The following is a 26341-nucleotide window of genomic DNA, read 5'->3' on the forward strand; positions in this document are numbered from 1 at the left end:
CTTTGCTCTCTATTTATTTCCCCTCAGTCCCATGTTGATATGTCTTGATAGAGACAGAAACATCTTTAATACTATTACAGCTCCAAAGGCATTTCTGTTGTTTTTTTCTCGGTTTTTTTTTTAATAGCATGTATTTCTGGACAAGATAAAGAAAATGCATTGGATCGCTTAACTGCTGTGCTTAAAGAACAACTGGATAAAGCTTCCCCAGTTGAACATTAGAGAGAGATAAGGGCAAAGATTTTCATTAAGTTGAAGTGGCTCTGAAAATAGGTATGTGCCTGCAAAGGGATAGTTTGGAGACGCTAGGTGGATGGATTGATAGATGAAGGTTGGGGGGTGGATGGTTAAATAAATGGATGGAGGGATATATGTGTGTAGATGGTTACATTAGGCAGGTAGATTGGATGAATACATGTTCAGGGGATAAGATAAATGGGAGTGGAGACTAATGGGTGTGCATGATGGCTGGTGAGTGGCTAGATGATGTAGAATTAAATAGTTACATGAATCATTGATAAGTAGGCAAGAGAATAGATGGAGTGTGGCAGGGATAAATGGGGGGCTTTCTAAGTCAGTGCTGATAGATGGGTGGGTGGTTAACTTGTTGGATGGGGGAAGAGAGAAATAAGGGGGTGAGTGAAGAAGTGAAGAGTTGGAGGATTGACAGACAGATATGGATGAAAGCAGGGTGGTTAGATAGTAAGATAATTATAGAGGGATGCTGATAGGAAGGGTTTTCAGGCAACTGAGATCTCAACAGTTCATTTAACATGCTCTTCTGGTTGGTTGGTAGCTGTCACATTTTGGTTCTGACCCTGCATCTGTCTCAAAGAGGAGGCCTGGCCTTTGCATAGAAGCACCGCCCTCTGTATTTGTATACGGTGCCTCTTCACCTCTCTGGCTGCCGGGTCAGTTTATTTAGATCCCAGAGATACCAATCTCATCTGGCTCTGCGAGGTGTGGTCACCATTGGAACTCATGGCTGCCCCAGTGCCCAGGCCTGACAGGGTGCAAGCAGAATGGAAGAGGGATCAGGACAGAGGCTGAAGGTGGAGGGGAGAGGGAAGCTTAGAGTGCCAGTCACAAGAGCCTTAAGTACTGGTGCTATGAATACCAGGTGAAATGAACCCGCGTGCAGACGGGACCAATACAATGGCTATGTATGGCTTAAGGAGCACGCCTAGGCCTTGTGCTGGTTCGATGCACAAAGCTCCCATTAATCTCAAGCATGTGCTGAAGTCCAATTGACTTCAACCTAAGCACGTGCTTAAGTGTTTTGCCAAATAGGGACGCTTTTCCAAATTAAGGCCAGGTTGAATTTCACCAGTGGCGGGGACCTCTCCATTACTAGAACCCCCCCGTGGAGTCCAATACAGTAGTGCTGTGTGGATGGAGTCCCAAATAACCCCTCCCCCCCGGTACAAATTTCTTCAAACTTTATTGATACACTGCACAATCACAACCATCTCTTATTCTTTCTGAATTAGAAAAGGTTACAACCACAATGTAACATGCACAAAATTCAGGTAGTATATTCACCCTTTTTAATACAATTATTGACGGAAAATCAAGACTTGACTTCATTGCTTTAAGAAATAATAATCAAATGAAAGTAACCCTAGAAGGCGGACAGGGAAAAATAAAGTTTGCTTTTTTGTAACAATGTGATGGTTGGTTGGTTGGTTTTTCTTTAAAGCGTTTGAATACAGAAAATTACTTATTTTTGTTTTTTGTTGTTTTTTAGGATAATTGTGAGTAAAATGTGCACAACCATAGCCTTTTACACTGCTAGTAGAACTGCACCATTGATAAGTCATAGAATTTTTTAAACCTAGCAAAGAGAAGGACTCTAAACTGGACAGTTAACGGTTTCATACACCCAACATGGTCCTCACAACGGCACTTCACGTGTCACAAGAAACTTGAATGCTCAAAAAAAAAAAATGTTCCCTGCTAGCCATTCTTTTTAGTTTCCTCTGCCAAAAAGAACTAACCGTGTGGATCGGAGGGGACTAGGTTAGAGGTTTTCCCGTTCTTGATGCTAACCACCCATGGTTGCAGGAAGAATTCGGTCTTGAAGCCGTGGGTCTTGGAGAGCCTAAAGGATCCCTTTATAGTAGTGCAGAGATCTGGGCGTGTGGTTGCCATCTTCCAGAAAAGTCTGATCAACTCCATTTCACTTGGCCTTGGACCCAGCATGTTCAATATCTGAAGGACAACGTACATTGATTAAATTTGGCCTTAGTACCAAAGTATTGACTATCTGAAGGGCAACATGCATTGGTTGAATATCACTTGGCCTCTGTTCCAAAGCGTTGACGACTGAAAGGTCAATGTATGTTGGTTGTCTATTTTTTGGCACAACTTTTACCTGTAATATTTTGTTTTGTTTTTCTTCTGTAAGGGAAGAATGGACTCTGTTTCCTTTTAAATAGGATTTTTTTCCATCTTAACGTTATTTGGAAACTCTTTGCTCTGATCTGCCACCCACCTCTTATAGAAGCGTCCTGTGGCTACTTAAACGTTCCTGTCTTGGGGGGGGGGGGGAGGAAGGAAATTGCACTTGAAGGTTTTCAAAACTAGGGCTGTGCAAAAACTAAACCCTCTTGCTGTCGGTGGGGAATGAAGAGGAGAGGAAAATCACATTGTTTGCCCCAAATTAATTTTTTTTCAGCTTCACCTTGTGGCCTGCTGTTTATTTTTCTCTGGTTTCCAGAGATAAGAAACCTGGAGTCACATTCAGGAAAATCGTTGGTTTTTGTTGTTGTTGCTTTTCCCTTTGATGGGGGGAAAAAATATCACTCCTTGTCAAGCGTCACTTGGTATTTTTCATGCAGCTCCACTTGGGACCTCCCGGGGTGTAAACATCTTAGAAGTTTTCCAGGTGAATCATCTGCAGCAATTACGTACGTGTGTGTGTGTGTGTTTTTCTATTGCATGGTTTATTAGATTTATTTTAAGTCAATGTAATACGCCCTGAAATAGGACCTTTCTACGACTTCCTGTGCTCTGACTTGCTACACACCTAGCCCGTAATGTCTTCCTCACATGAAACTTGTGCAGAGAGATGCGGCATCTGGGATACAGAGTTGAGAGCTTAGAGCTTGCTTGCTGCATTGGGAGTGTGGAAATTTTGCCAAAGCTTGAGTTAAATTTGCAGGGCACTTTAGATGCTGAAGTGAAAATGTTTTTTCTGCCCTTGCCCAAGAGAATGCTACCACAGCAACAGAACATGGAGACCCAACTCTTACATTTGTGGCATTTCTCCTGAACACCAGGGAAAAACAGACTTGCAAACAACCATGTATCAGGCACTTAACATTTACCACCAACACTTCAGTTCACATGACCTTGGAAGTCATGAAAGACATGGATGCCCCAATGGGCTTTGAAATGTTGTTTTGTTTCGGGTCTTTTATTCCTTCCACTAGATTCCACTTGTACCTCTCTCTTCTTAAAGGCAGCGTGCATGTGTGTGGCTTGTTGACTTATTGTCTCTCTGATGATGATGATAGCGGGCAGGAAGGGAAGAGGCATCTGTGTAGGAGTAGCTACACTAGTTGACCCCTCTGAGAGACCACTTCTCCAGCAGCTCTCCTCCCTCAGCCTCAACAGAGTTACGGCACGATTAAGCACTTAAAACTCTGTTTGATGCCCTGCTCTGACAGTTAAAGGCATCTGCTGCAATTTTTGGTATTCATACACCGACAACATTTTTCAGTACCAATTGATAGATTTTAAGGGTCTGTTATGACCATCTAATCTATCCTCCTGCGTGACACAGGGCTACGATTACACCCAGTGATCCCAGCTGCTAGCCCTACGACTTGTGGTTGAACTAGATATAAATGTGAACGTCGGTTGTTTTAGTTCTTTACCAGCATTCCACCTAATACCCCAATGGAGCCAGCGTGTATATGTGGGGTTTAAAATAATAATATACCTTTTGTATGTTTTAACAATGAACGAGGTTCCACGTGGACCTGTTGCAGGAGGCTTCTTGCACAGATTAAATCAACGTTCAATCAGCTTCATGTTGTTTTTTTATCCAGATGAAAGAGTGGGAGGGCACTGTTAGATTTTTTTTCAGAGCCGTAAAACAGAAGGGGTGATGGCAAAATCCAGACGCATTGCTCTTCAAACTCAAACCTTCCCTCATGGAAGGAAAAATGAATGGGAAAGCAAGCGTATACATTCAAGAACTCACACACATTAACTCAAAAGAATATCCCCCTCCATTTTGGGAATATACCGCACAACTGTTTTGTCTTGTATACGTTTTTTTCAGACTTTTTTAAAATCATTCATGTTTTACATTTATTGACAGATCTGATGAGGCACATCCTTGACCTTCTGACTAAAGCACCTAGATCCTACCGGAAACCAGCACAGGTAACTCCCTCTCCACAAGTTCATCTTTGCGTCCTCGGCACGTGGCTGTTGGCAGCTCAGTATGGTAGGTCGTATACTTCCTTACTGCTGTTTTTGCTTACTGCATTCAGACCACCACACCTGGCACCATTGGGAGTGCCTGCAGGCAGTCAGATGGCCACAGTCGTAAAAGAAAAAAAAACAAAACAATCAGCAACAACAAAAATAACCAAACGAATCAAGGTGTCCTTTTACTTCCTACCTGGGAAATAGTGTCTGTGTCTCATGGGATCAGAAAAAGCAAAGAGGTTTCTACTTGGCAGGTCTTTGTAAGAGCCACTTGATTTGCTGTAGTGATCCAGGTCATGCTGTGCAGCCCAATCCGGTCTGGGGCGTTGATTGAAATGACTGTCATGCAGGTCGCAATTTGGTCTGGGAATGCTGCAGTCCTCTAGCCCTGTTAGGCCTTAGCAGTGACCCAGAAAGCTAGTAGTATTTTTAATTTAAAAAAAAAAAAAAAGTACATTCAAAGACATTTAAGCAATGTAGATTCCTCCCTTACTGCCATTTGGCTTCCAAGAAGGTGCCATGTCTCATTCGAATAAGGCCTAAACCGAACCAAGGAACTTGGGGAAGAATCAATCGGAACTTTCAAAGTAAACATCCACAGTCTAAAAAATAAACGATCTGAGGCTGCTGCTCCATTTTGGAAACAGCTGCCTGAAATTCCCTCTTTAAAACGCTCCTACAGAAGCAGCTGAGAAACAGGACTGTAGGTTTGTGGAAGGGTGGTGGTTATTTTTTCTCTTCCCTTCCTCTTTCCCATCTGTTTTCAGTGCTGAGTTAATCAAGTGCTTGGAAATTAAGTCAGTTATTCAAGTACCCTCTGCTCATAAGAGGTTCCCAAACAAATACAAGAGTGATGTCAACACACTAGCAAAATAATTGGCCTCTGTCAGCTTCTGACTGGATGGATTCCTAACAAAGCAAATGAGGATCGGGGCTGGGAAAGGGAGTGAGCATAGAAGTGCCGGTCAGGTGATAACCAGATTGCGTCTGGCTCTCTCAGGATGGATAGTGAACATCTTGTTTGGAATTGCCATAACTAATGGATAATTAGGACTTTTCTTAAAGAAAACTGGATGCATCCCCACTGGAAAACAGCAGTACAAGCACCTGTTAGCAGATATAAAACATTGGTTTTTAAACGCAAAAGATCATGAACAGCACTGGGGTGGAGTGAGGGGTGTTGCTTACTTTAAAAAAGAGAGTGTATATTTTGGGGAGGTAGGAGAAAACAGATCTCTGACTATTTTTTCTTTTGGAGGGGGGAGCTAAGTGAAGGATTGCTACTGCATTATCGTGCTTTGAATTGTCAGAGATGTGTCCAAATGGCCAAATATTGCTCAGCTTTATGGCCAGTAGTTCTGTTCTACCGCACGTATAAATGTAATATTGTGAAATTTCTCAATATCCTCCGCTGTAACAGGTAGATGAACAGACAAAATAGAAAGAAAACTAAATGGATGGAGGGAGCAGGATAGAAAGTTGGCTAGATAAATAGGTGACTCAATAGAGATGATTACGCTGATGGATGGATGAAGAGCAGAGAAGGAGAGATTTGGATAGAAGCACAGATAATTACATTGATAAATTGATAAATACAGTAAAGAGATGGTGAGCTAGAAAGCCAGATGGATAGCTAATTAGATGGATGGGTGAATAGGATAGATGGATGGATAGAATGGCTCCGTGATTACTTTGATGGATGAGGAGATGGATGACTCACCATTTTGTCTATTTATCTGTTTGTATTAGCCACTCACCCATCAGTTTTAGCAAGAGGGGAGAACAGTGTCCCCTAGCTTTTCCCTTTCTGCACTCCAAGGGATCTCAAATCCTTTGTCAGTGTTCAAATGCACTATCACTATGGCCCATTCACAGCCGCCACTTACTGCAGTTGTTGCCAAGAGCCCAGGTGCTGGCGGGGGAGCAGGGGGTGGATTTATTAAAACATCCCTCCAGATGGATGCCAGGTGAAGCCCAAGTGTAATAGGACACTTATCAACATGAACAGGTATGTACAGTGTAACAAGTAGAAAGAACAATCCTTTTGCTAAAGAGAGACAGAGATAATAGGACACTTTGACTCATTTTGACTTCTGCTGTGTGTCGTCCCTCAAACCAAGACACGTCTCCGGGGGCAATTTGAACAGGTTCGGCCGGGACACGCTTAACGTTAGGATAAGTTTATAAATAGGGTTGAGGGCGGGGCCGGGGTAGAAGAAACTGATTCGCTTTGGGAAACGCCCATGACTTATCCCCCAACAGGCAGTCGGAACCCTTTCCCCCCTTCCCCTCTCCCATCCCCCCCGGCAGTACGTTCAAGTGGTAAAACTGGTTGTTGCCCCCGCAGTATAGAGAGTAAAGTCTATGGTGTGGGAGAAGCCAGGTGTTGCCTCCGAGGACCCTTTGCTTTCTTATCAAAACTTGATGAGGAAGTGAGCGAGGAGGGTGCCCGATAGCCAGAGGCAGGCCAGCGCTCTGGAAGCTGCATTACTGCTGTCATGCACGGCTCCAGGGCCTGGACAAGGGAGAGACAGAGAGAAAGGTTTGTTATTACCAGCTGGAGGGAGAAGGAAATCAACCGGTCCATTGACTTCTAGGTGAGGTGGGTCCCAGAGGGAAGCCCCGAACTTTGGGGAAGTCTAGATCTGAGGTCCATGGCTCAGGCATATCTCAGCTAAAAACCCAGCAGGTCTTTTCCTCCCTGCCTTTGTCCAAAGCCAGAGTTTCCTTTCTCTCACTCATTGCTTGCAGCCTCGCTAAGCCAGGGTTTGCCGGGGCTGGGGGGATCCTCAACCATTACTTTCAGTTCACAAACCACTCCCGAGGGGAAAAGAATCGCTCCTAGACAGCCAGCTCCTCCATCCTTGTTCTGCTCAGGTTCCCAAAGGCCTCATTGCGCTGCCCGCCTGAAGGGATGCTGCTGTGACCCATCAGGTCCATGCGGCATAATTTGAGAATCTGTTTGTATTAGGCAGAGTGAGTGACCTCCGTCCGTGAGCTAGCTCCCCTGCTGCATCATGTGGCTGCCTAGACGGCTCCCCCGTCCTCTGTGTGACTCTTTGGAGCTCTTTTCTACTCCACCCTATTCTGCAGAGGTTCTTACACTGAGCTTTTCACCGGAGTGACTTCGGCTTGACCCCAATTAGGAAAAATCCAAGGTGGAAACAAAATCTGTGAGTCCCAGTTGAACTCCAGTCCCATTCCACTAATGCCATATAGCTCTTGCGTCCTAACGAACAGGCACTTGGATTTTCGAAGGCACCTAAGGGAGTTGGGCACCCAAATCCCAAGGAAATCCCAGACAGAATCTTTACTCTGGACTAAACTGGACTAAATTGTCAGGGAGCTTCAAACGAAATGGCCATTCGTAATGAGATCGGATAAATATATTGCCACAAATCGGACCAGTCAGTTCTAGGAGTCAGTGGTCCCGTTCCACACTTACTCACGTGAGGCTTAGGCAGTACAGTTGTGATGGGGAAGAAACGTGGACTGGGACCTTGAGCTCATTTCCCATAAGCCTCCTAGCCATTTCTCAGGTTGCTACCAACGGGGACTGGATTTGAGCGGATAAGCAAGAAGCATTATACATTACACTCGCCACAGACATGTAGCTACTGGCAGGGTGGAAGGTGATGCCTGTTTCCAGTCTGTTATCACTGTACAGCCAGGGCAAGGATGAAATGTCATGGGGAAGTCATGATGACACAGGCTCCAGCTGTTGGGGGCTGGGGTCAGGAACAGTGAGATCAAGGGCTGGAATGTCCCCTGTGTGGATGATTCCCGAGTAGGAGCCAGAGCTGCAGAGTTTGGACCCGCGCTGTTCTTACTGCAGGGGAAAGGTGTCAGCTGCTCGTAGCGCTCCCAATAACTGCCCCCCATCGTCAGAACCGAGTCCTCGGGACTCCCTCCCAACCCCTGCTCCCAGGGTATCCCAACACCCCTCCTGCGCAGTCTCATCACAGTGAGGAGAACTTGGTTCGCTGCCGCTGGAATCCGTATTGACCTGGGCCAGGAATCCCTATGGGGCGCAAGGGCAGGTTGCTTCTAAAGAGCTGCCATCCCCTGCTTTGCCCCATCCCCCTCTGCAGAGCCGTGGAGGACTCCTGGGGGGCTTCCTTGGGGTCAGAGAGCCAGCGACTCCTCCTTCCATGCTCCCCTCCCCTGCCAGGAGGGAGCATTTGGCCCAAAGGACCTCAAAGGGCCAGGGAGGAAGAGGAGTTCCTTTCGGGGAGCCTTATGGAGTTGTCGATAGGTGGCACTGCCTGACCCTAGAGATAAAAAATAGCCACCTCCCTGTCTGCAGCTTGCATGCCCTGTGCAGACCACTGGGGGCCAAGCTGCAGATACTGTCATATGCAGCATGGTCCACTGGTGTCCTCCTATATCCTGCATCTGTCGGTGATCATGTGGTAAAGACACCGCTAGCCTTAGGACCAGGGGAACCAGACTGTAACTGACACGGCTTTCACTGGCGTCATTCCGTTTAGGTCCTGTAAGTAAGACTGAGTTGAATCGTCTTTGATGAGTCCCAGCTTGATACCTCCCACAAAACCACCACACTGGGTCCCCGGATTGGCATAGCAGGGGGCGGGCTGTGGGTCAGGATGAAGGTGCCTCCGCAGAGCTGTATGGGAAAGTAGGGACAAGGGTTAAAGTCAGGGCTGGAGTGTGTTAGCAGAGAGAGGTGGGAAAGCGGGGGTGGCGGCAGATCAGAACTGAGCTACATTGTCAGAGCTGTGTAAAGAGAGCTTACGCCGAGAGCCCGCAGCTCAAGCTATTGCCATCCGTCTGTGGGTTTGAGACGCACCACAATCAAGCTGCCTCCAACGTTGGCATGTATAAAAAAAACAAACCCTGCAGCCTGCTCCACGGTGCTTTGCAAGCTAGCGTAAATGCTCTGCATCCCCATAAGTGCTTTCTCTGGAGCACCGTATTGCTGCAAAAAGAATATGGCCCCACTTTACCCCAGCAAAACTCCCTAGGCCGCACTGCCTCTAATAGTATCATTTGCTCACAGTTCCAGAATCTCTCTCTCTGTATTTTGCACGGCTTTCCAAAAGCTCTGGATATAGCATCGAATCTGAGCAGAAAGCAACACTCTCTCCAAACAGACCGTCCCCCCGACTACACCCCCAGTGGAATTGCTAGAGACTAAAGATGCCAGGAAAGCACCGTGCTGTTTGATTAATTAATCACAATTTTACAGTAACCCTGATTGACTGGAGCCACGGAAAAGAAAGCAGCTGCACTTAACTCCTCCCAACTGGAGCTCTTTATGCTGTAACTGCTCTTAAATGCTCTACACTCTTGTAGCTCTGTTCTCTAGTGGGTTCTATTTCCCCGCCATACATGAACAGACAGATCTCAGTTGTTGTTTAACTAGCCTAATGGCACTAGCCGAATTAAAAATTGATAACGACCAAGGCACACGGGCAAACTGCAAACCGACAACTACCGCAAGCTCCCCCGGATCATTTTAATGTCATTCCTCTTCATACCGGGGGATATTGTCAGTAACCATATGTTGATTTGACTTTCTCCCTTCCAACGCGGAGAAACCCCATTTCAAACAGGCAGGGGCTCCTAGCCCAGCACTTAGGCCATTCACTTGTGTTGTAAGAGATCAAAGTTCAAATCCCTTCTCAGCAAGCAGACGGGATTCAAACTAGCACATCCCACGGGGAGTACTCAAACCACGAGCCTTCAGAGGGCTCTTGTTTCTTTGTCCCTTTTGGGCCAATTAATACATAACTGAAGTGGACCAGCTTCAACAGGCAAGAGTGAGGGAGCCCCCCATCGTGGTAACCCCAAGGTTAGGGCGTTAACCTGGGTTGCAGGAGATACCTGTTCGAACCCGCTTTTAACGGGCAGAGGGGGAATTTGTACCCGCATCTCCCTCAGCCCATGTGAGTATCCTAACCCCTGGAGTAGACAGGGAGTGTAGGAGACCTTTCTTTAAAGGCCTTCTCCTCATCAGACAGAGGATGAAACTGGGACAGGATCCCTCACACCACAGGTGATGACTCTAACCACTGGGCTAAAGGTTACACCGGAGGCCTCCAACTCTTTCCCTCTCTGCCCTCGGCTGTTTTGCGGGGTGTAAGGCTGGTACCTCACAATCTCACAAGAAATGGTTGGGGCACTGAAGTCACCTGACTCCAGGAGAGGGGGTTCCTGGCAGTGGATCTCAGGCAGAGATAGGTGCTGAACTCCCCAAATGAGGCAGGGCTAAGCCAGAGCCTCTCTCGTCGCTGTCTCCCAGTGGCTAGCTCAGGCAGCTCCCTGCTGGCTTTTATGGATTCCGTTCTTAGGTACCTGTCTCTCCCCTTTCATTGAAGAGGGAGCCTAAGTGCCCAACTCAGGCTTTGGGAATCTCCTTGTTCCAATTATTTTTCTAGGCATCTAAAAAGCAGGGATGGCACTGCTGGTGTTGTCACTTCTAAGTCGCTCTGTGGATCTGGGTGTGTGAGGGGCTTTCTGGAGCTCCTCTTCCCCTGCACTCCTGCTGCTTGGGATAGGGAGCTCTAAATTCCTTCTCTGTCCGCTTCTCTGGAGGTCAGCTGCAGTCTTCAGTCATCTCTTTTTTCCCCTGCCTCTGAAAGCTGAAGTAGCATCACACATCCACTGACAGCGTGAATGTTTGGCAGCATAAGACACGGGCCCATTCCCGGCTACTCTGGGCATGGGAATGCCTCTCTTCTTTGGGCCAACACCGGTTCTGAAATCGAATTCATCTGCCCCAAGAATAGAGCAATAACTTGGGCACATCAATGCAACATCTGATTCCAAGCTCCACAGAAGCGCCCTGTTCACGCCGAGTGTTTGCTTTGCATCAGCAACGTGTAAGAACATGCGTGAATCTACATGTTCCTTGTCCTTGTGATCTGCCTCATGTTCTGGCAGAGGGGAAATGGGACATACTTCAAACCTTGGATAGCAACATCTCTGGACTGGGCAATAATGGACAGCTTGCTGAAGATCTGACAGTCAGCAGTTATTGTTTATGCTGTCTGCTTCTTCTTTTTTCCGATTGTTTTGTTGAGATTACAAAATTATTTGAGATTGTGCCTTTTTATGGGATCAAAGACCTCTGCCTCACCCCTTTGCAACCTCCTGGGTATGAACTGCTTCATTTCTTGTGCCATTGTCTCTGATCATGCACTAACTTTCTGCAATTTCAGGTGGGGCAACGGTGTTCACAAGTGGCTTTCTGTTGTCTGGGCTTGTTCCAGGTTCAGTGCTAAAAGGATTTGTCATTCTTGGACAGACATTTCATCTGCAGCCATGCGCTTTGTGATAGCTGCTTTGTGGAGATCTGTTGCTGAAGGCTGCACTCCACACATTTGTTGGTCACTTACAGCTGCTTTAAAACCTGCAGCCAGTTAATACTTGGTCAGAGCCTTATCTTCTGTGGAAAGATGCTGATGCTTCCCACAATTCTTGTTGAGTGATTGATCAACCGACATGCCATGCCATCCACCACTGAAGGGTTTGGCAGTCGGGTATGCTGACAAACAACTAGGACACGATATATTGCTGGCTTCTCCTCCTCTAGAAGTCTGGTTTCTGATACATTTACAAAACTCCGTCTAGCATCGTTCACATGACCACACTGGAAGTCAGTGGAATCATCTCTGCAAATGTCTCTAGCTCCATGGACTTGTCATCATCTCTCTTGGCTGCTAAGTATCCATTAGTAGTTGGGAGAAATCCATGACATAATTTTCCCAGAACAGAAATGCTTATGAAGTTTTTTTCTGGGGTAACGTAAGTGTCCATGACCTGGTGATTGGGTGCTATTCCTTAAGTCTGCCAGGGCATTCTGTGCATCTGCTCTGTTTCCTCTCTGTGCCTTCTCTAATCCTTCAAATGCATCACTGTACGATTGACCTTTCTCCAAGATATGTGTCTTCTCACCTTCTGGGAGAACACCGTTGTTCATGGAACCGCCAGCTGTCATCCATTTCAAGCAATTCATCGCTTCATTCATAACGTTGTGGATTCTAACGGCATGGTTATATGCTTTCCCTCTTAGAGCATGGCTAATGACTGAAGCACCATAGACACTGGCTTCCACAAGAATGTTTTCAAACCCACTTTCCTGCATTCCTGCCTATATTGCCCATGAAATTCAGTGCACAGTGCATGACTCCCACCTCAAGGTGGTCCCTCAACTGTGCTTTGCAATAGGTTGTTTCATCATAAATGACATATGTCCAGTCTTGGACCTGAGAATGGAACATATCTTGAAAATATTTCATCATTGTATATGCTGTATTAACATTAGTTGCTGGTGCAGGAATCCTAGGACAGTAGCCAATATTCATAAAATAGCAGACAGAATTTTTTTTCTCAGATCAGTCCATTCTACAAATAATGACACAAGTTTTGATGTATTACCTGGTACAAACAAGCTCATGCTGTCATGTGACTACAGACTTTTGCTTTCACGGAAGGCAAAAAGTACAGGAAAATGCATAAAATATACCACCTGGGGCTAAATATTTCCCAAACTGTCCATACATAGTACTCTGCTGAGTATATAGTTGCATTAGCAATTGTATTTAGAAGCTTTCTGTCAGTTTTGGTCAAAGTTTGACTATGTTTCTTTGAGTTATGTCCCTTTTGAGATTTTATTATTTTTTTGATATGTGATCGTAATGAATTTTTTCTAGCTGATTGGTTACCCAGACTCATTAATAAGATCCTTTTACTCTGGCTGGCAGACTAAAGTAAGAATTATCCCTATTTTAGGTGGGCCAACTGAGGCACTGACCTGCACATTAAAAATCACTCGAAATCCAGCCAAAATGTTTTGTTCCAATCCCAGACGGATTTTTTTTTTTTCTGACTTGTCTAATCACCCAAAATTTTGAAAACTTTTATTTTCGGGTTGCCCTAAACAATCCCCTTCCCTGCAATTGCTAGTAAACCAAAAAATTTGCCCGCTCTATCCAAGAATTGTGACTTCTCCCTGCGCCCTGCTTGGATTACTTAAACCACTCTGCCTCTCTAGGCTAGCTGGAGAAGGAAGCCAACAGCACAGGGGAGACAATATTCACATTTCGAATTTAGAGGGGCTCAGTCCGAGTACCTTGATGTCTTTTCATTTTAAGCAATTCTGGAATTGTAACTAACGCCGCCCCGGTTAATCACGCCATGATGTTTTCAACTCAAGCTCTCTGGCTCTAACTGGAAGAGAAACCCAAAGCCGCTCCTCTTCCATACACAGACACGCAGAGCTCTGCGTGGACTCCGTCCGCTCCCATGCACTACGTGCACAGGTGTGTTGAAGGGAAACGCAAAGAGCAGCATCAAAATATTGTTAAATGTAATTCTAGCTGGAGCAATTGATCTTAAAGCATTGATCAAATAAAAGGCCGAATGACTTTCGGCCTGCTTCGTTGGCCTGAGGCTGGGGGGAGGGGAGGGGAGCCTCATTAAGCTGCATGAAGCACATAGAGATTGTCCGATGGAAGGCACACTAGGAGGGCAGAGTGTTATTGCTGCCCAGGCGCTATGGTGATGGGCACAACAAAAATGTCTAAAGAGATAGTCGGTCCAAAGTGGCCTACTTACATTAATCTGAATGAATTAGGTTGAGCTAGCTACCCTAATGAAAACAGCCTTAAACTAAGGTTTGCCTTGAAGGAGCTTAACTTGCTCCTGTCTCAGTGGGCAAAATTCCCAGTGACTTCAGTCAACACTACAGTATCAGGCCCTAAACTGGGAGAGACAGGCCTTGTCTACACCGGGGAATGATACAATGTCATGGAAATGCTAGGGCTGCTAGTATGTAATGGGGAAAGGCAACATGATCTAGCGGATAGGATACTGTAATAGGAGTCAGGTTCTATTCCTGGCTCTGCCGCTGACCTACTTTGTGACCTCAGGCAAGCCACTTCACTGTTCTGTGCCTCAGTTTCCCCACCTGCCCTTTGTCCCAATTTTCAAATCAAAATGTAAGTTCTTTGGGGCAGGGACTGTCTCTTATTATGCGTTTATACAGCACCTCGCACAACAGGGCCCTGATTTAATTAGTTCGGACTCCTAGCTGATACTGTAATACAGATAATAAACTAGCGGTTCTCTTCCACTTGCGTTATTTCCCGGGTTCACACCTAGCGGTGCAGCTAAGCAGTGCAAGTGCCCTGCCCACAGCAGCGTGTCAGGAATCATCGGCACATGCTAGCTAGTTTTCCGGTGCTTCCTGTCTATGCCAGCACTGTAATGTCACAAGCTAAGAGCAAACCTTATTTAGACTTGTTTGAAGTGGGGCGAACGTCAACAGTACAAAGCCGCCTTTAGAATGAGTGCAGTTACCCAGAATGCTACAATTCTCCAATATGTAGAAAAGGCCATACTGGGTAGAAGTCAAATGTATCATTCCTGCACAGCACAAAGTAACATATGTTCTGCACCTGTGATCTTCAGCCTTGGGAAGGTACAGTATATACCCCAGGGTCTCATGTGAAACCAGGAAAATGGGGTGTGAAGGACAAAAAAAAAATTGAAAAGGCAAAGGCACAATAAAGGCTACGTGTACAGAGTAAAGAGAAAGCAGGGAAGGACATAAAGAAAAATAACTACAGGGGAAAAAAATAAGGAGCCCTGCAGAGAAAGGCCCATAAAGAAGACATAAAGCTGTTTGGGAATTTGTAAGGTCAATTTGTGTGTGTGCAGGGGGTGAGAAGAGGGATTACTCAGCCAGACAGACAATTTTCAGCGGGAGATGAGTCTGAAAACAGGTTGACAAACGTGACTGTGCTCCATCGCGGTTTCTGCTGGCAGCAATGCTGGAAGACAAACCTCTTAAAGGAGCCGATTATTCTAAGAGAGCCTGAGTGGAACATGACTTTATGACAGGCAAAGGGCGAGTTTAATAACCAGCTGATGCTACAAGTGCAGTCCGCTCTCTTTGGATTTGTCTTGCATGCATGGAAGGAAATCTAGGCCATCTGTTCAAGGAACTTGTTTTTCTCAAATTAGTGGGAGTGCCCAGGTCGCTCACCCAGTGGAGCAGCGACTGGGCAGAGGGGGTTTACATTCCAAACTCAGCTTTCATCCTTCTCTCTCTAATTTGGTTTAACTGATTGAAGTCAGTGGCCTATAAACTGCATACGGCAGCAGCGTCAGTGTGTTCTGGAGAGTACCCTTCGGCTTTATGGCACCAAGGGTTTCAGTGGCCACTTGGCAGGACTTTTTTTTTATCGTAAATGCACCCAAAAGAAATATTTGTCCATGCTTGTTTAAATTAGCAGGAACTGTTCACTGTTGTTCACCAGCTGCCCAAATTGCAGCGGGACATACTCAGCCTCCAGTTACAGAGAGAGGGGGAACCTCTTGCCTGGATCATCCTTAGCAAACTTGGGTGGCTTATAACCTTGCTGTTGGACTCTAAATGTTAACGGAGAAATTCGCCCCTTTGCAAGGGCTTGCATGAGGCCTGTGCACTGCGTAACTCTCATGGTTTAAAGCTTAAGTGAAACCTTGTATGGACCCTTCTACACAGAGGGTGTCTGGGACCCAGGACAGAAATAATGCACATCCATGTCTCGTAGCTGTTATTGGGCTGGACATCTCAAGATCAACCCTGCACTCTCTTGGTAACTACAGATGGGCCAAAAGCGAAGCCTTTGGTCAAAACCCCTCTGAAGTCCCATGGAGGTTCAGATTTGAATCCCCAAATTGAAAGCCACCTCTATGATTCTAAGGTCACATTTTCCAGATTTGTCCCAAGTTGACAGAAAACGTGGGACTTCAGCTGAGTTCACAAGATGTTTGCCATGTGGGGGACAAAATTTCAGTCATCAATCTCTTATTCAGCTGTAACCCCGAATTCCAGGTTAGACTCCCATCGGAACAGCTCCTCCTTTTCTCAGTGCAGTCAGAAATAACCGCAAGAAGAGAAAAAGGGCCCTTTCCCCCTTGAAAAGAAGACTCATTAATTTATAATTACACATTAACTGAAATCTCTCACACTTGGCTGTGATCTGAGCTGAAAATAAAAACAATGTGCACAGCCTAACCTCATTAATTCTAAGGCAAAGGAATAACAACCATCATAATGGCAAAAAAAAAGACAAATAATGGAGTGAGGGGATGTAATTAGCTGACGCGTCTCTCTACTTCTTCAGGAACACAAACCTGTTTTCCGCAGTGCAAAACCAGCCTCGCCAAATTGTTTCATTTCAAACAGAACTTTTATTTTCCTTAATTACAACAGACTGTGGTACTGTGTTTCCAGGCATCTACCAGACGATCTTTGTAGAGCAATTAAAATCATTTGGGGGGAAGGGGGGGAAGTGCAGTCGATGCTTGTTTTTGTTTTGTATTTTAAAATTGCATAGAGTTGGTGCATGATATAGTGCTGTGACTGGGAGCCTTGTAATGCTCTCTCAGAAAAGCTAATTTCCTTGGGATCATCACAATAAAGACCGAGACACTGCCAAGCTGCAAAATCTCCAAGCCTCTGCTGACTTTAGCAAACGTCGAATTGACAGCGTCAGAACTCGGAACGCGAGGACTAATAACCAGATGGCAATGATTCGGGAAAGGGGGGAGAAACACTCATCAGAAATGAAATGTGAAATGTCTGCATATTTTTCTAATATGTTGACATTTTGCAGGTTTCAGAAAATGTAACTGATTGCGCTGCTGTCAGCCAGAAAAAGGAAGGGACTGATTCACTCCACTCCTCCGTAACGAAATCGGAGATGTGAAAATGTATTTGGGAAGGAAATGGAAGGCTCTTCAGAGTTCTTGCTACAGAGGGGAAAAGAAATCCCTTGACAATAATTTGCTTAACCGTTTTTGATTGAAAGTGGTTTTCCCCCCCACGTTTCAGTTTGCATTCAAGGCTCTTTCAATATGACTCACCAATTTACCAGATGAAGCTGTTTGAGAGTCTGTGTTTAGAAAGGGACTGGTTTTGCTCAGTGCTACGTATGAGCCAGAACCTTTAGAGTCAGGTTGGAATCCAAAGCACCCCCAAAGTCCAGGGAGTGTCTGCAATCACTGTAAAGGCATGAGCTTATAATAGCGATAAGCAAGATTTGCAAAGGTTGGCTTCATATCCATTGGCTAGGGCAGGGGTTCTCAAACTTCATTGCACGCCGAACCCCTTCTGATAACAAAAATTACTGCACGACCCCAGGAAGGGGGGACCAAAGACTGTGACCACCCCTGCCCTGCCACCCCGGGTCTGGGGGGAGGGCAAAGCCAAAGCCTGAGGGCTTCAGTCCTGGTCTGGGGGCTTGTAATGTGAGCCCCGCCACCTAGGGCTGAAGCCGAAGCCTGAGCCTGCCACCTTGCGTTTCGGCTTCAGCCTCTTTCACACCTCTTCCCCTGAGCCCCAGCAAGTCAAATGCCAGACTTGGTGATCCCATTAAAATTGGGGTACCAACTCACAGTTTGAGAACCGCTGGGCTAGAGGGGCCTCCATTTGATGTTAGTTTGACTCGCAACAGAGCCCTGAGTCATGAAGTTTGGATGTGGGTCCATACTTTCCCATAGTTTGAGATCAGACTCGTGCTGTGATTCACACCAATCTCTAGCTAGCACCAAAAAGTTGGAGTTTAAAGAGATGAATGAAGATGGTGTTGTACAGTCCTTAACCCTCTTGTGCCCCCCTGACATTCAAAGTGGATTGTAACGAGGGTACTTCCTTTTGGCTCAGCTGATCTCACTCAAAAACCTACAGCTAGAACAGGGGTGGGCAAACTATGGCCCACAGGCTGGATCCAGCCTGTCGGGGCTTTGGGTCCGGCCCGCGGGATTGCCCCCCAGTAGCGCCACGGGCCCTGTGCCACTCCCGGAAGCGGATGGCATCACGTTCCTGTGGGGGCAGGGACAGAGGGCTCCCTGCGCTGCCCTCGCCTGCAGGCACTGCCCCCCACATTTCACATTGGCCAGGAAGGGGGAACTGGGGCCAATGGGAGCTTTGGGGGAGGTACCCGCAGGCAAGGGAAGGGTGCGGAACCCTCTGTCCCGCGCTCCCACACCTCTTCCCCAGAGGCCGTAGGGATGTGGTACCAGAGCAGAGCAGCCAGGGAGCCAGCCTTAGCCAGCCCTCACCCCTTCTGCACCCCACACCCCAACCCCCTGCCCTGAGCCCCCTCCCACACTCTGCACCCCCCTGCACCCTAACCCCTTGCCCTGAGCCCCTTCCTGCACCCCACGCTCCCTCCCATACCCCAACCCCCTGCCCCAGCCTACATTCATGGCCCTGCATGCAATTTCCCCACCCAGATGTGGCTCTTGGGCCAAAAAGTCTGCCCTCCCCTGAGTTAGAAGCTACTGCCTTACTTTCCTGCAAAAAAGGTGATGACAGTAACTTTCCCAGAGCATGATATGCGTGTCTCATTCCTGCCATGCCTGGGGCACAGCTCACTACAGTTGTCTTTGGCTTTTAAATGGTAAAGGAAAAAAAATCACCGTGTTCTCTCCCCCTCCCGGCCCCCCCCGCTTCCCCCCCCGGGCTCTTCAGGTTCTGAATGCAATTAGTGTGATGCTGTGCCTTTGTCTCATCTCCCTTAATCCTGAGGGGTTTGAAAGGTACAAACACAACACAAGACACAGAAAACAAACAACCGACCAGCCCAGAAAAGCTCTTAACTTTTCTTTGTGTGGAGGGAAAACTCAAGCTAGTGGGTTTAACTCAAGCTAGTGGGTTTTATTCAAGTCATTTTCTTTCGTTCCACAAAGAGCTGGACTTGAGTGGAGACACAATATGAATTGATATTTCAACCTGATGCCCCCCCCCCCACCCTTTGCAGCGGTGTTAGCAGAAGCTTCCACAGTGCTGGGTCTCGTGGCATTTCTATTTTAACCCCCTTCCCCTCTGGTCAAGAATAATCTGCCCTTGGCAGCGTTTCTCACTCCAGTTTATGCAGTAAGATGGATCAGACGCTGCTTCAGTATTACTTTGGGGGGCAGGGGGGATATTCCTTTTGGGTCAAGAGATGGGGGTTCTGTTTTGTTTGCTCTCCTGCTGCGGCTTCTAGTGGCACTTGCTGGTTTTCAGAGGACAGATGAATACTGTTGCCTGTTCCACTTGATCTTCCTCACAGTTTGCAGCAGTCTTCATTCTGCTGCATCTTGGTTATTTTTACCCAATCTCCTGTTCTCCCCTGCTCCTTTATCTTGGCTGCTGAAATCTGATTAGCCCGGGCTCAGTAACCTCCTCTGTTTTTCCTGTCGCTCTCGCGCCTTTATTCACAACTTTCTAGACTCTCGTTTTTCTGCAAAGGTTTACGAGATGGGATTTTATTTTATTTTTTAAATGTCGCTTTGTAGCAGCCTGGCTTTATGACCCTAGGCCTCTATTGATCGCGGGTCGTCATTTTCCCCTGGGCTAAGTGGGTGGGGAATGCCAGCCAATGAGAAAGTTTTCATTTCCCTCGCCCTGGTGTAAATGGCCCAAAAACTTTGTGAGCTGCAGCACTCAGGGGAGGAAATGCAAAGAGGATCTATCCCTTTCTTTCTATGCAAGTTCTAGGGAGGGGGAGTCTGTGCTCAGGCTGCTCCAGAGTTTGGGGGCAGCTCTTCTAGGCAATGTGAGGGGAGTCCCGGGGGGCAAGGCACAGTTCATGGCCTGCCCCCGGAATCCTACAGGATCTATCAGGTGGCCAGGGGGAAGAGGGAAGGGTAGGAGGACCCAGGCCCTCCCCTTCCAGCAGATCCCTCTCCTGGGCCACTTCCTCCCTTCCCTTCAGTTTGGGGCCCAATCCAGTCTTCTGCTTGCACAGGCTCAGGAATTCAGAGCCCCAGCTGGGCTCAGGGAGAGCTTCCCAGCTCACTCCCAGAGTCCAATTGTTCCACCTAGTCAGGGAGAAGGGGAGGGGACAAGCACAAGGGGTCAGGCTCCCAGTCTCCCGGCTAAGTCTTCCTCGTACAGATTGCTCTGCCTCAGTGGCTACTGCATTATCTGCCCTTCTGCAGCCACTCTCTTCTTCCCCCAGGCCGACTGCCAGAGCTCCCTTTGGAGCAGGTCGGCCGAAGGAGGAAGATGCCTGGCAGCTGCTGAGGTGTGGGGCCATCTTGCCACAATACTGGGCCACCACCCCTCTAACCTGAGTGTGGGGTGGAAGATAAGGAATGGTTTTCCCCTTTTGCTGCGCCAGAATGAGAGTTCTGGCCCCCAGCCTTCAGTAAAAGGAAAATCAGCCTAATGCCTTGTTCTTTCCACAGTTCATCTCAAAGCATCTTCCTTGTCCACTCCCCATCGTGCAACGCTTCTGCCATCAAAGTTAAGTCCTGAAGCCAGCAGAGCCTGCTTTGCCCCTGGTGGTGGTGAAGAGGCAAGTAGGATTCCAGGTAGCAAACTCTGCGCGAGGGAAGAGACATTACAGTGCTTCACGCTGCCGAGGCCCTGCCGGAGGTGGTGGGCCAGCTGTCTTCTATGACAAAAGTGGCTGATCTCTAATATGTATTAAAAGTTACCTTGCTCCAGACTAAGATCACAATGTGAGACTTTCACCCTTTCTTTATCCCCCTGAAAGCCACTATGCCAGCATATCCTACTACGCTGCCTGGCCCTGTCCAGTTTCAATACCACAGAGATGTCGGGGCTTAGCCCAGACTATGCGCAAAGAGGCGCGATACGGCACTGCATGCAAAAGGTACTGGCTACTGGTCACGACAGGCCAGGGTTGACAACAGCTCAGCCTCAGAATGAGACTTCGCTCAGTGCAGCCTCGAAACATCCTCGAACCTCAAGCCAAGCAGGCCCCTCGCCATGCCCCCCAGGGTAAAGGCATCAAGCCTCACATGCCCCCAGCCTAAAGGCATCCTCGAACAACGACACACCCCTGCCACACCCCCAGAAGTTAGATGGTTTGTAGACAGACACGCCCCTGCCACACCCCCAGAAGTTAAATGGTTTGTAGACAGACACGCCCCAGAAACGCCCCCGCCACACCCCCCAGACTAAAGGCATCGGCGAACCACAACCCTGACACGCTCCTGCCGTGCCCCCTCACACCTCCCAGAATAAAGGCATTCTTGAACCACAACATGATCCTGACACGCCTGTGACACTCCCCCAGCAGGTAGATGCTTCATGGACAGACATGCCCCCGACATGCCCCTGACACGTCCCCCAAGGTTGAAAGCATGAAAGCACAAGACTCACACGCCCCCAGGCGAAAGGCATCCTCGAACAACGACACGACCCTGACACGCCCCTGCCACACCCCCAGAAGTTAGATAGGTTGTAGACAGACACGCCCCCGCCACGCCCCCGCCAGGCCCCCAGACTAAAGGCATCGGCGAACCACAACCCTGACACGCTCCTGCCATGCCCCCTCACACCCCCAAGTTAAAGGCATTCTTGAACCACGACACGACCCTGACACGCCTCTGACACGCCCCCGCCACGCCCCCAGCAGGAAGATGCTTCATGGACAGACACACCCCTGACACGCCCCCGCCATGCCTCTGACACGCCCACCCCTCGCTGGAGGCATGAAAGCACAAGCCTCACACGCCCCCCAGGCTAAAGGCATCCTCGAACGACACGCCCCTGACACGCCTCTGACACGCCCCCGCCACACCCCCAGAAGTTAGATGGTCTGTAGACAGACACACCCCTGACACGCCCCCGCCATGCCCCTGACACGCCCCCCCCCTGGCCGAAGGCATGAAAGCACAAGCCTTACACGCCCCCAGGCTGAAGGCAGCCTCGAACAACGACACGCCCCCGCCACACCCCCAGAAGTTAGATAGCTTGTAGACAGACACGCCCCTGACACGCCCCCGCCAGGCCCCCAGACTAAAGGCAACGGCGAACCACAACCCTCACACGCTCCTGCCATGCCCCCTCACACCCCCAGGTTAAAGGCATTCTTGAACCACGACATGCCTCTGACACGCCCCCGCCACGCCCCCAGCAGGTAGATGCTTCATGGACAGCCACACCCCTGACACGCCCCCGCCATGCCCCTGACACGCCCCCCCCGGCTGAAGGCATGAAAGCACAAGCCTCACACGCCCCCCCCAGGCTAAAGGCATCCTCGAACAACGACACGCCCCTGACACGCCCCCGCCACACCCCCAGAAGTTAGATGGTCTGTAGACAGACACGCCCCTGACACGCCCCCGCCACACCCCCAGAAGTTAGATGGTCTGTAGACAGACACGCCCCTGACACGCCCCCGCCATGCCCCTGACATGGCCCACCCCCGGCTGAAGGCATGAAAGCACAAGCCTTACACGCCCCAGGCTGAAGGCATCCTCGAACAACGACACGCCCCCGCCACACCCCCAGAAGTTAGATAGCTTCTAGACAGACACGCCCCCGCCACGCCCCCGCCAGGCCCCCAGACTAAAGGCATCGGCGAACCACAACCCTGACACGCTCCTGCCATGCCCCCTCACACACCCAGGGTAAAGGCATTCTTGAACCACGACACGCCTCTGACACGCCCCCGCCACGCCCCCAGCAGGTAGATGCTTCATGGACAGACACACCCCTGACACGCCCCCGCCATGCCCCTGACACACACCCCCCGGCTGAAGGCATGAAAGCACAAGCCTCACACGCCCCCCCGGCTAAAGGCATCCTCGAACAACGACACGCCCCTCACACGCCCCCGCCACGCCCCCGCCAGGCCCCCAGACTAAAGGCATCGGCGAACCACAACCCTGACACGCTCCTGCCATGCCCCGTCACACCCCCAGGTTAAAGGCATCCTCGAACAACGACACGCCCCTGACACGCCTCTGACACGCCCCCGCCACACCCCCAGAAGTTAGATGGTTTGTAGACAGACACGCCCCTGACACGCCCCCGCCACGCCCCCGCCAGGCCCCCAGACTAAAGGCATCGGCGAACCACAACCCTGACACGCTCCTGCCATGCCCCGTCACACCCCCAGGTTAAAGACATTCTTGAACGACGACACGACCCTGACACGCCTCCAGCAGGTAGATGCTTCATGGACAGACACACCCCTGACACGCCCCCGCCATGCCCCTGACACGCCCCCCCCCGGCTGAAGGCATGAAAGCACAAGCCTCACACGCCCCCCCCAGGCTAAAGGCATCCTCAAAAAACGACACGCCCCTGACACGTCTCTGACACGCCCCCGGCACACCCCCAGAAGTTAGATGGTCTGTACACAGACACGCCCCTGACACGCCCCCGCCACACCCTCAGAAGTTAGATGGTCTGTAGACAGACACACCCCCGCCACGCCCCCGCCACGCCCCCAGACTAAAGGCATCGGCGAACCACAACCCTGACACGCTCCTGCCATGCCCCGTCACACCCCCAGGATAAAGGCATTCTTGAACGACGACACGACCCTGACACGCCTCTGACACGCCCCCGCCACGCCCCCAGCAGGTAGGTGCTTCATGGACAGACACACCCCTGACACGCCCCCGCCATGCCCCTGACACGCCCCCCCGGCTGAAGGCATGAAAGCACAAGCCTTACACGCCCCCAGGCTGAAGGCATCCTCGAACAACGACACGCCCCTGACACGCCCCCGCCACACCCCCAGAAGTTAGATAGCTTGTAGACAGACACGCCCCCGCCACGCCCCCAGACTAAAGGCATCGGCGAACCACAACCCTCACACGCTCCTGCCATGCCCCCTCACAGACCCAGGTTAAAGGCATTCTTGAACTACGACACGCCTCTGACACGCCCCCGCCACGCCCCCAGCAGGTAGATGCTTCATGGACAGACACACCCCTGACACGCCCCCACCATGCCCCTGACACGCCCCCCCCCGGCTGAAGGCATGAAAGCACAAGCCTCACACGCCCCCCCAGGCTAAAGGCATCCTCGAACAACGACACGCCCCTGACACGCCCCCGCCACACCTCCAGAAGTTAGATGGTCTGTAGACAGACACGCCCCTCACACGCCCCCGCCACACCCCCAGAAGTTAGATGGTCTGTAGACAGACACACCCCTGACACGCCCCCGCCATGCCCCTGACATGGCCCAACCCCGGCTGAAGGCATGAAAGCACAAGCCTTATACGCCCCCAGGCTGATTTTATCCTCGAAAAACGACACGCCCCTGACACGCCCCCACCACACCCCCAGAAGTGAGATGGTTTGTAGACAGAAACGCCCCTGACACGCTCCCGCCACGCCCCCGCCAGGCCCCCAGACTAAAGGCATCGGCGAACCACAACCCTGACACGCTCCTGCCATGCCCCCTCACACCCCCAGGTTAAAGGCATTCTTGAACGACGACACGACCCTGACACGCCTCTGACACGCCCCCGCCACGCCCCCAGCAGGAAGATGCTTCATGGACAGACACACCCCTGACACGCCCCCGCCATGCCCCTGACACGCCCCCCCCCGGCTGAAGGCCTGAAAGCACAAGCCTCACATGCCCCACCCCAGGTTAAAGGCATTCTTGAACCACGACACGCCTCTGACACGCCCCCGCCACGCCCCCAGCAGGTAGATGCTTCATGGACAGACACACCCCTGACACGCCCCCGCCATGCCCCTGACACGCCCCCCCCGGCTGAAGGCATGAAAGCACAAGCCTCACACGCCCCCCCAGGCTAAAGGCATCCTCCAACAACGACACGCCCCGACAAGCCTCTGACACGCCCCCGCCATTCCCCCAGAAGTTAGATGGTCTGTAGACAGACACGCCCCTGACACGCCCCCGCCACACCCCCAGAAGTTAGATGGTCTGTAGACAGACACACCCCTGACACGCCCGCGCCACGCCCCCGCCAGGCCCCCAGACTAAAGGCATCGGCGAACCACAACCCTGACACGCTCCTGCCATGCCCCGTCACACCCCCAGGTTAAAGGCATTCTTGAACGACGACACGACCCTGACACGCCTCTGACACGCCCCCGCCACGCCCCCAGCAGGTAGATGCTTCATGGACAGACACACCCCTGACACGCCCCCGCCATGCCCCTGACACGCCCCCCCCGGCTGAAGGCATGAAAGCACAAGCCTCACACACACCCCCCAGGCTAAAGGCATCCTCGAACAACGACACGCCCCTGACACGCCCCCGCCACACCCCCAGAAGTTAGATGGTCTGTAGACAGACACGCCCCTGACACGCCCCCGCCACACCCCCAGAGGTTAGATGGTCTGTAGACAGACACACCCCTGACACGCCCCCGCCATGCCCCTGACACGACCCCCCCCGGCTGAAGGCATGAAAGCACAAGCCTTACACGCCCCCAGGCTGAAGGCAGCCTCGATCAACGACACGCCCCCGCCACACCCCCAGAAGTTAGATAGCTTGTAGACAGACACGCCCCTGACACGCCCCCGCCAAGCCCCCACCAGGCCCCCAGACTAAAGGCATCGGCGAACCACAACCCTCACACGCTCCTGCCATGCCCCCTCACACCCCCAGGTTAAAGGCATTCTTGAACCACGACACGCCTCTGACACGCCCCCGCCACGCCCCCAGCAGGTAGATGCTTCATGGACAGCCACACCCCTGACACGCCCCCGCCATGCCCCAGACACGCCCCCCCCCGGCTGAAGGCATGAAAGCACAAGCCTCACACGCCCCCCCAGGCTAAAGGCATCCTCGAACAACGACACGCCCCTGACACGCCCCCGCCACACCCCCAGAAGTTAGATGGTCTGTAGACAGACACGCCCCTGACACGCCCCCGCCACACCCCCAGAAGTTAGATGGTCTGTAGACAGACACGCCCCTGACACGCCCCCGCCATGCCCCTGACATGGTCCACCCCCGGCTGAAGGCATGAAAGCACAAGCCTCACACGCCCCCCCCAGACTAAAGGCATCCTCGAAAAATGACACGCCCCTGACACGCCTCTGACATGCCCCCGCCACACCCCCAGAAGTTAGATGGTCTGTAGACAGACACGCCCCTGACACGCCCCCGCCATGCCCCCGCCAGGCTCCCAGACTAAA

General features: G+C 50.3%; 1 protein-coding gene and 1 long non-coding RNA gene across 3 annotated transcripts in view; one reads left to right on the plus strand and one right to left on the minus strand.

Annotated features, from left to right (window-relative positions):
• The window catches only part of LOC311511396, a 30726-nt gene extending 24007 nt beyond the window's left edge, over window positions 1-6719 (plus strand). Inside the window, exon 3 of the long non-coding RNA XR_014709269.1 lies at window positions 4331-6719. This is a non-coding gene — a long non-coding RNA (uncharacterized lncRNA). The remainder of the gene's footprint in view (window positions 1-4330) is intronic.
• A 14-nt stretch (window positions 6720-6733) lies between these two features.
• LOC311511395 (opioid-binding protein/cell adhesion molecule homolog) overlaps window positions 6734-26341 on the minus strand; it is a 705875-nt gene continuing 686267 nt past the window's right edge. For both annotated transcript variants that reach the window (XM_084611958.1, XM_084611956.1), the window contains one exon: window positions 6734-6958. In XM_084611958.1, the coding sequence (XP_084468084.1) occupies window positions 6858-6958 (101 nt within the window). In that variant the 3' untranslated portion in view covers window positions 6734-6857. The remainder of the gene's footprint in view (window positions 6959-26341) is intronic.

This window comes from Lepidochelys olivacea (assembly GCF_965140295.1).
Source record: "Lepidochelys olivacea isolate rLepOli2 genome assembly, chromosome: 22".
In the NCBI taxonomy this organism is placed as follows: Eukaryota; Metazoa; Chordata; order Testudines; family Cheloniidae; genus Lepidochelys; species Lepidochelys olivacea.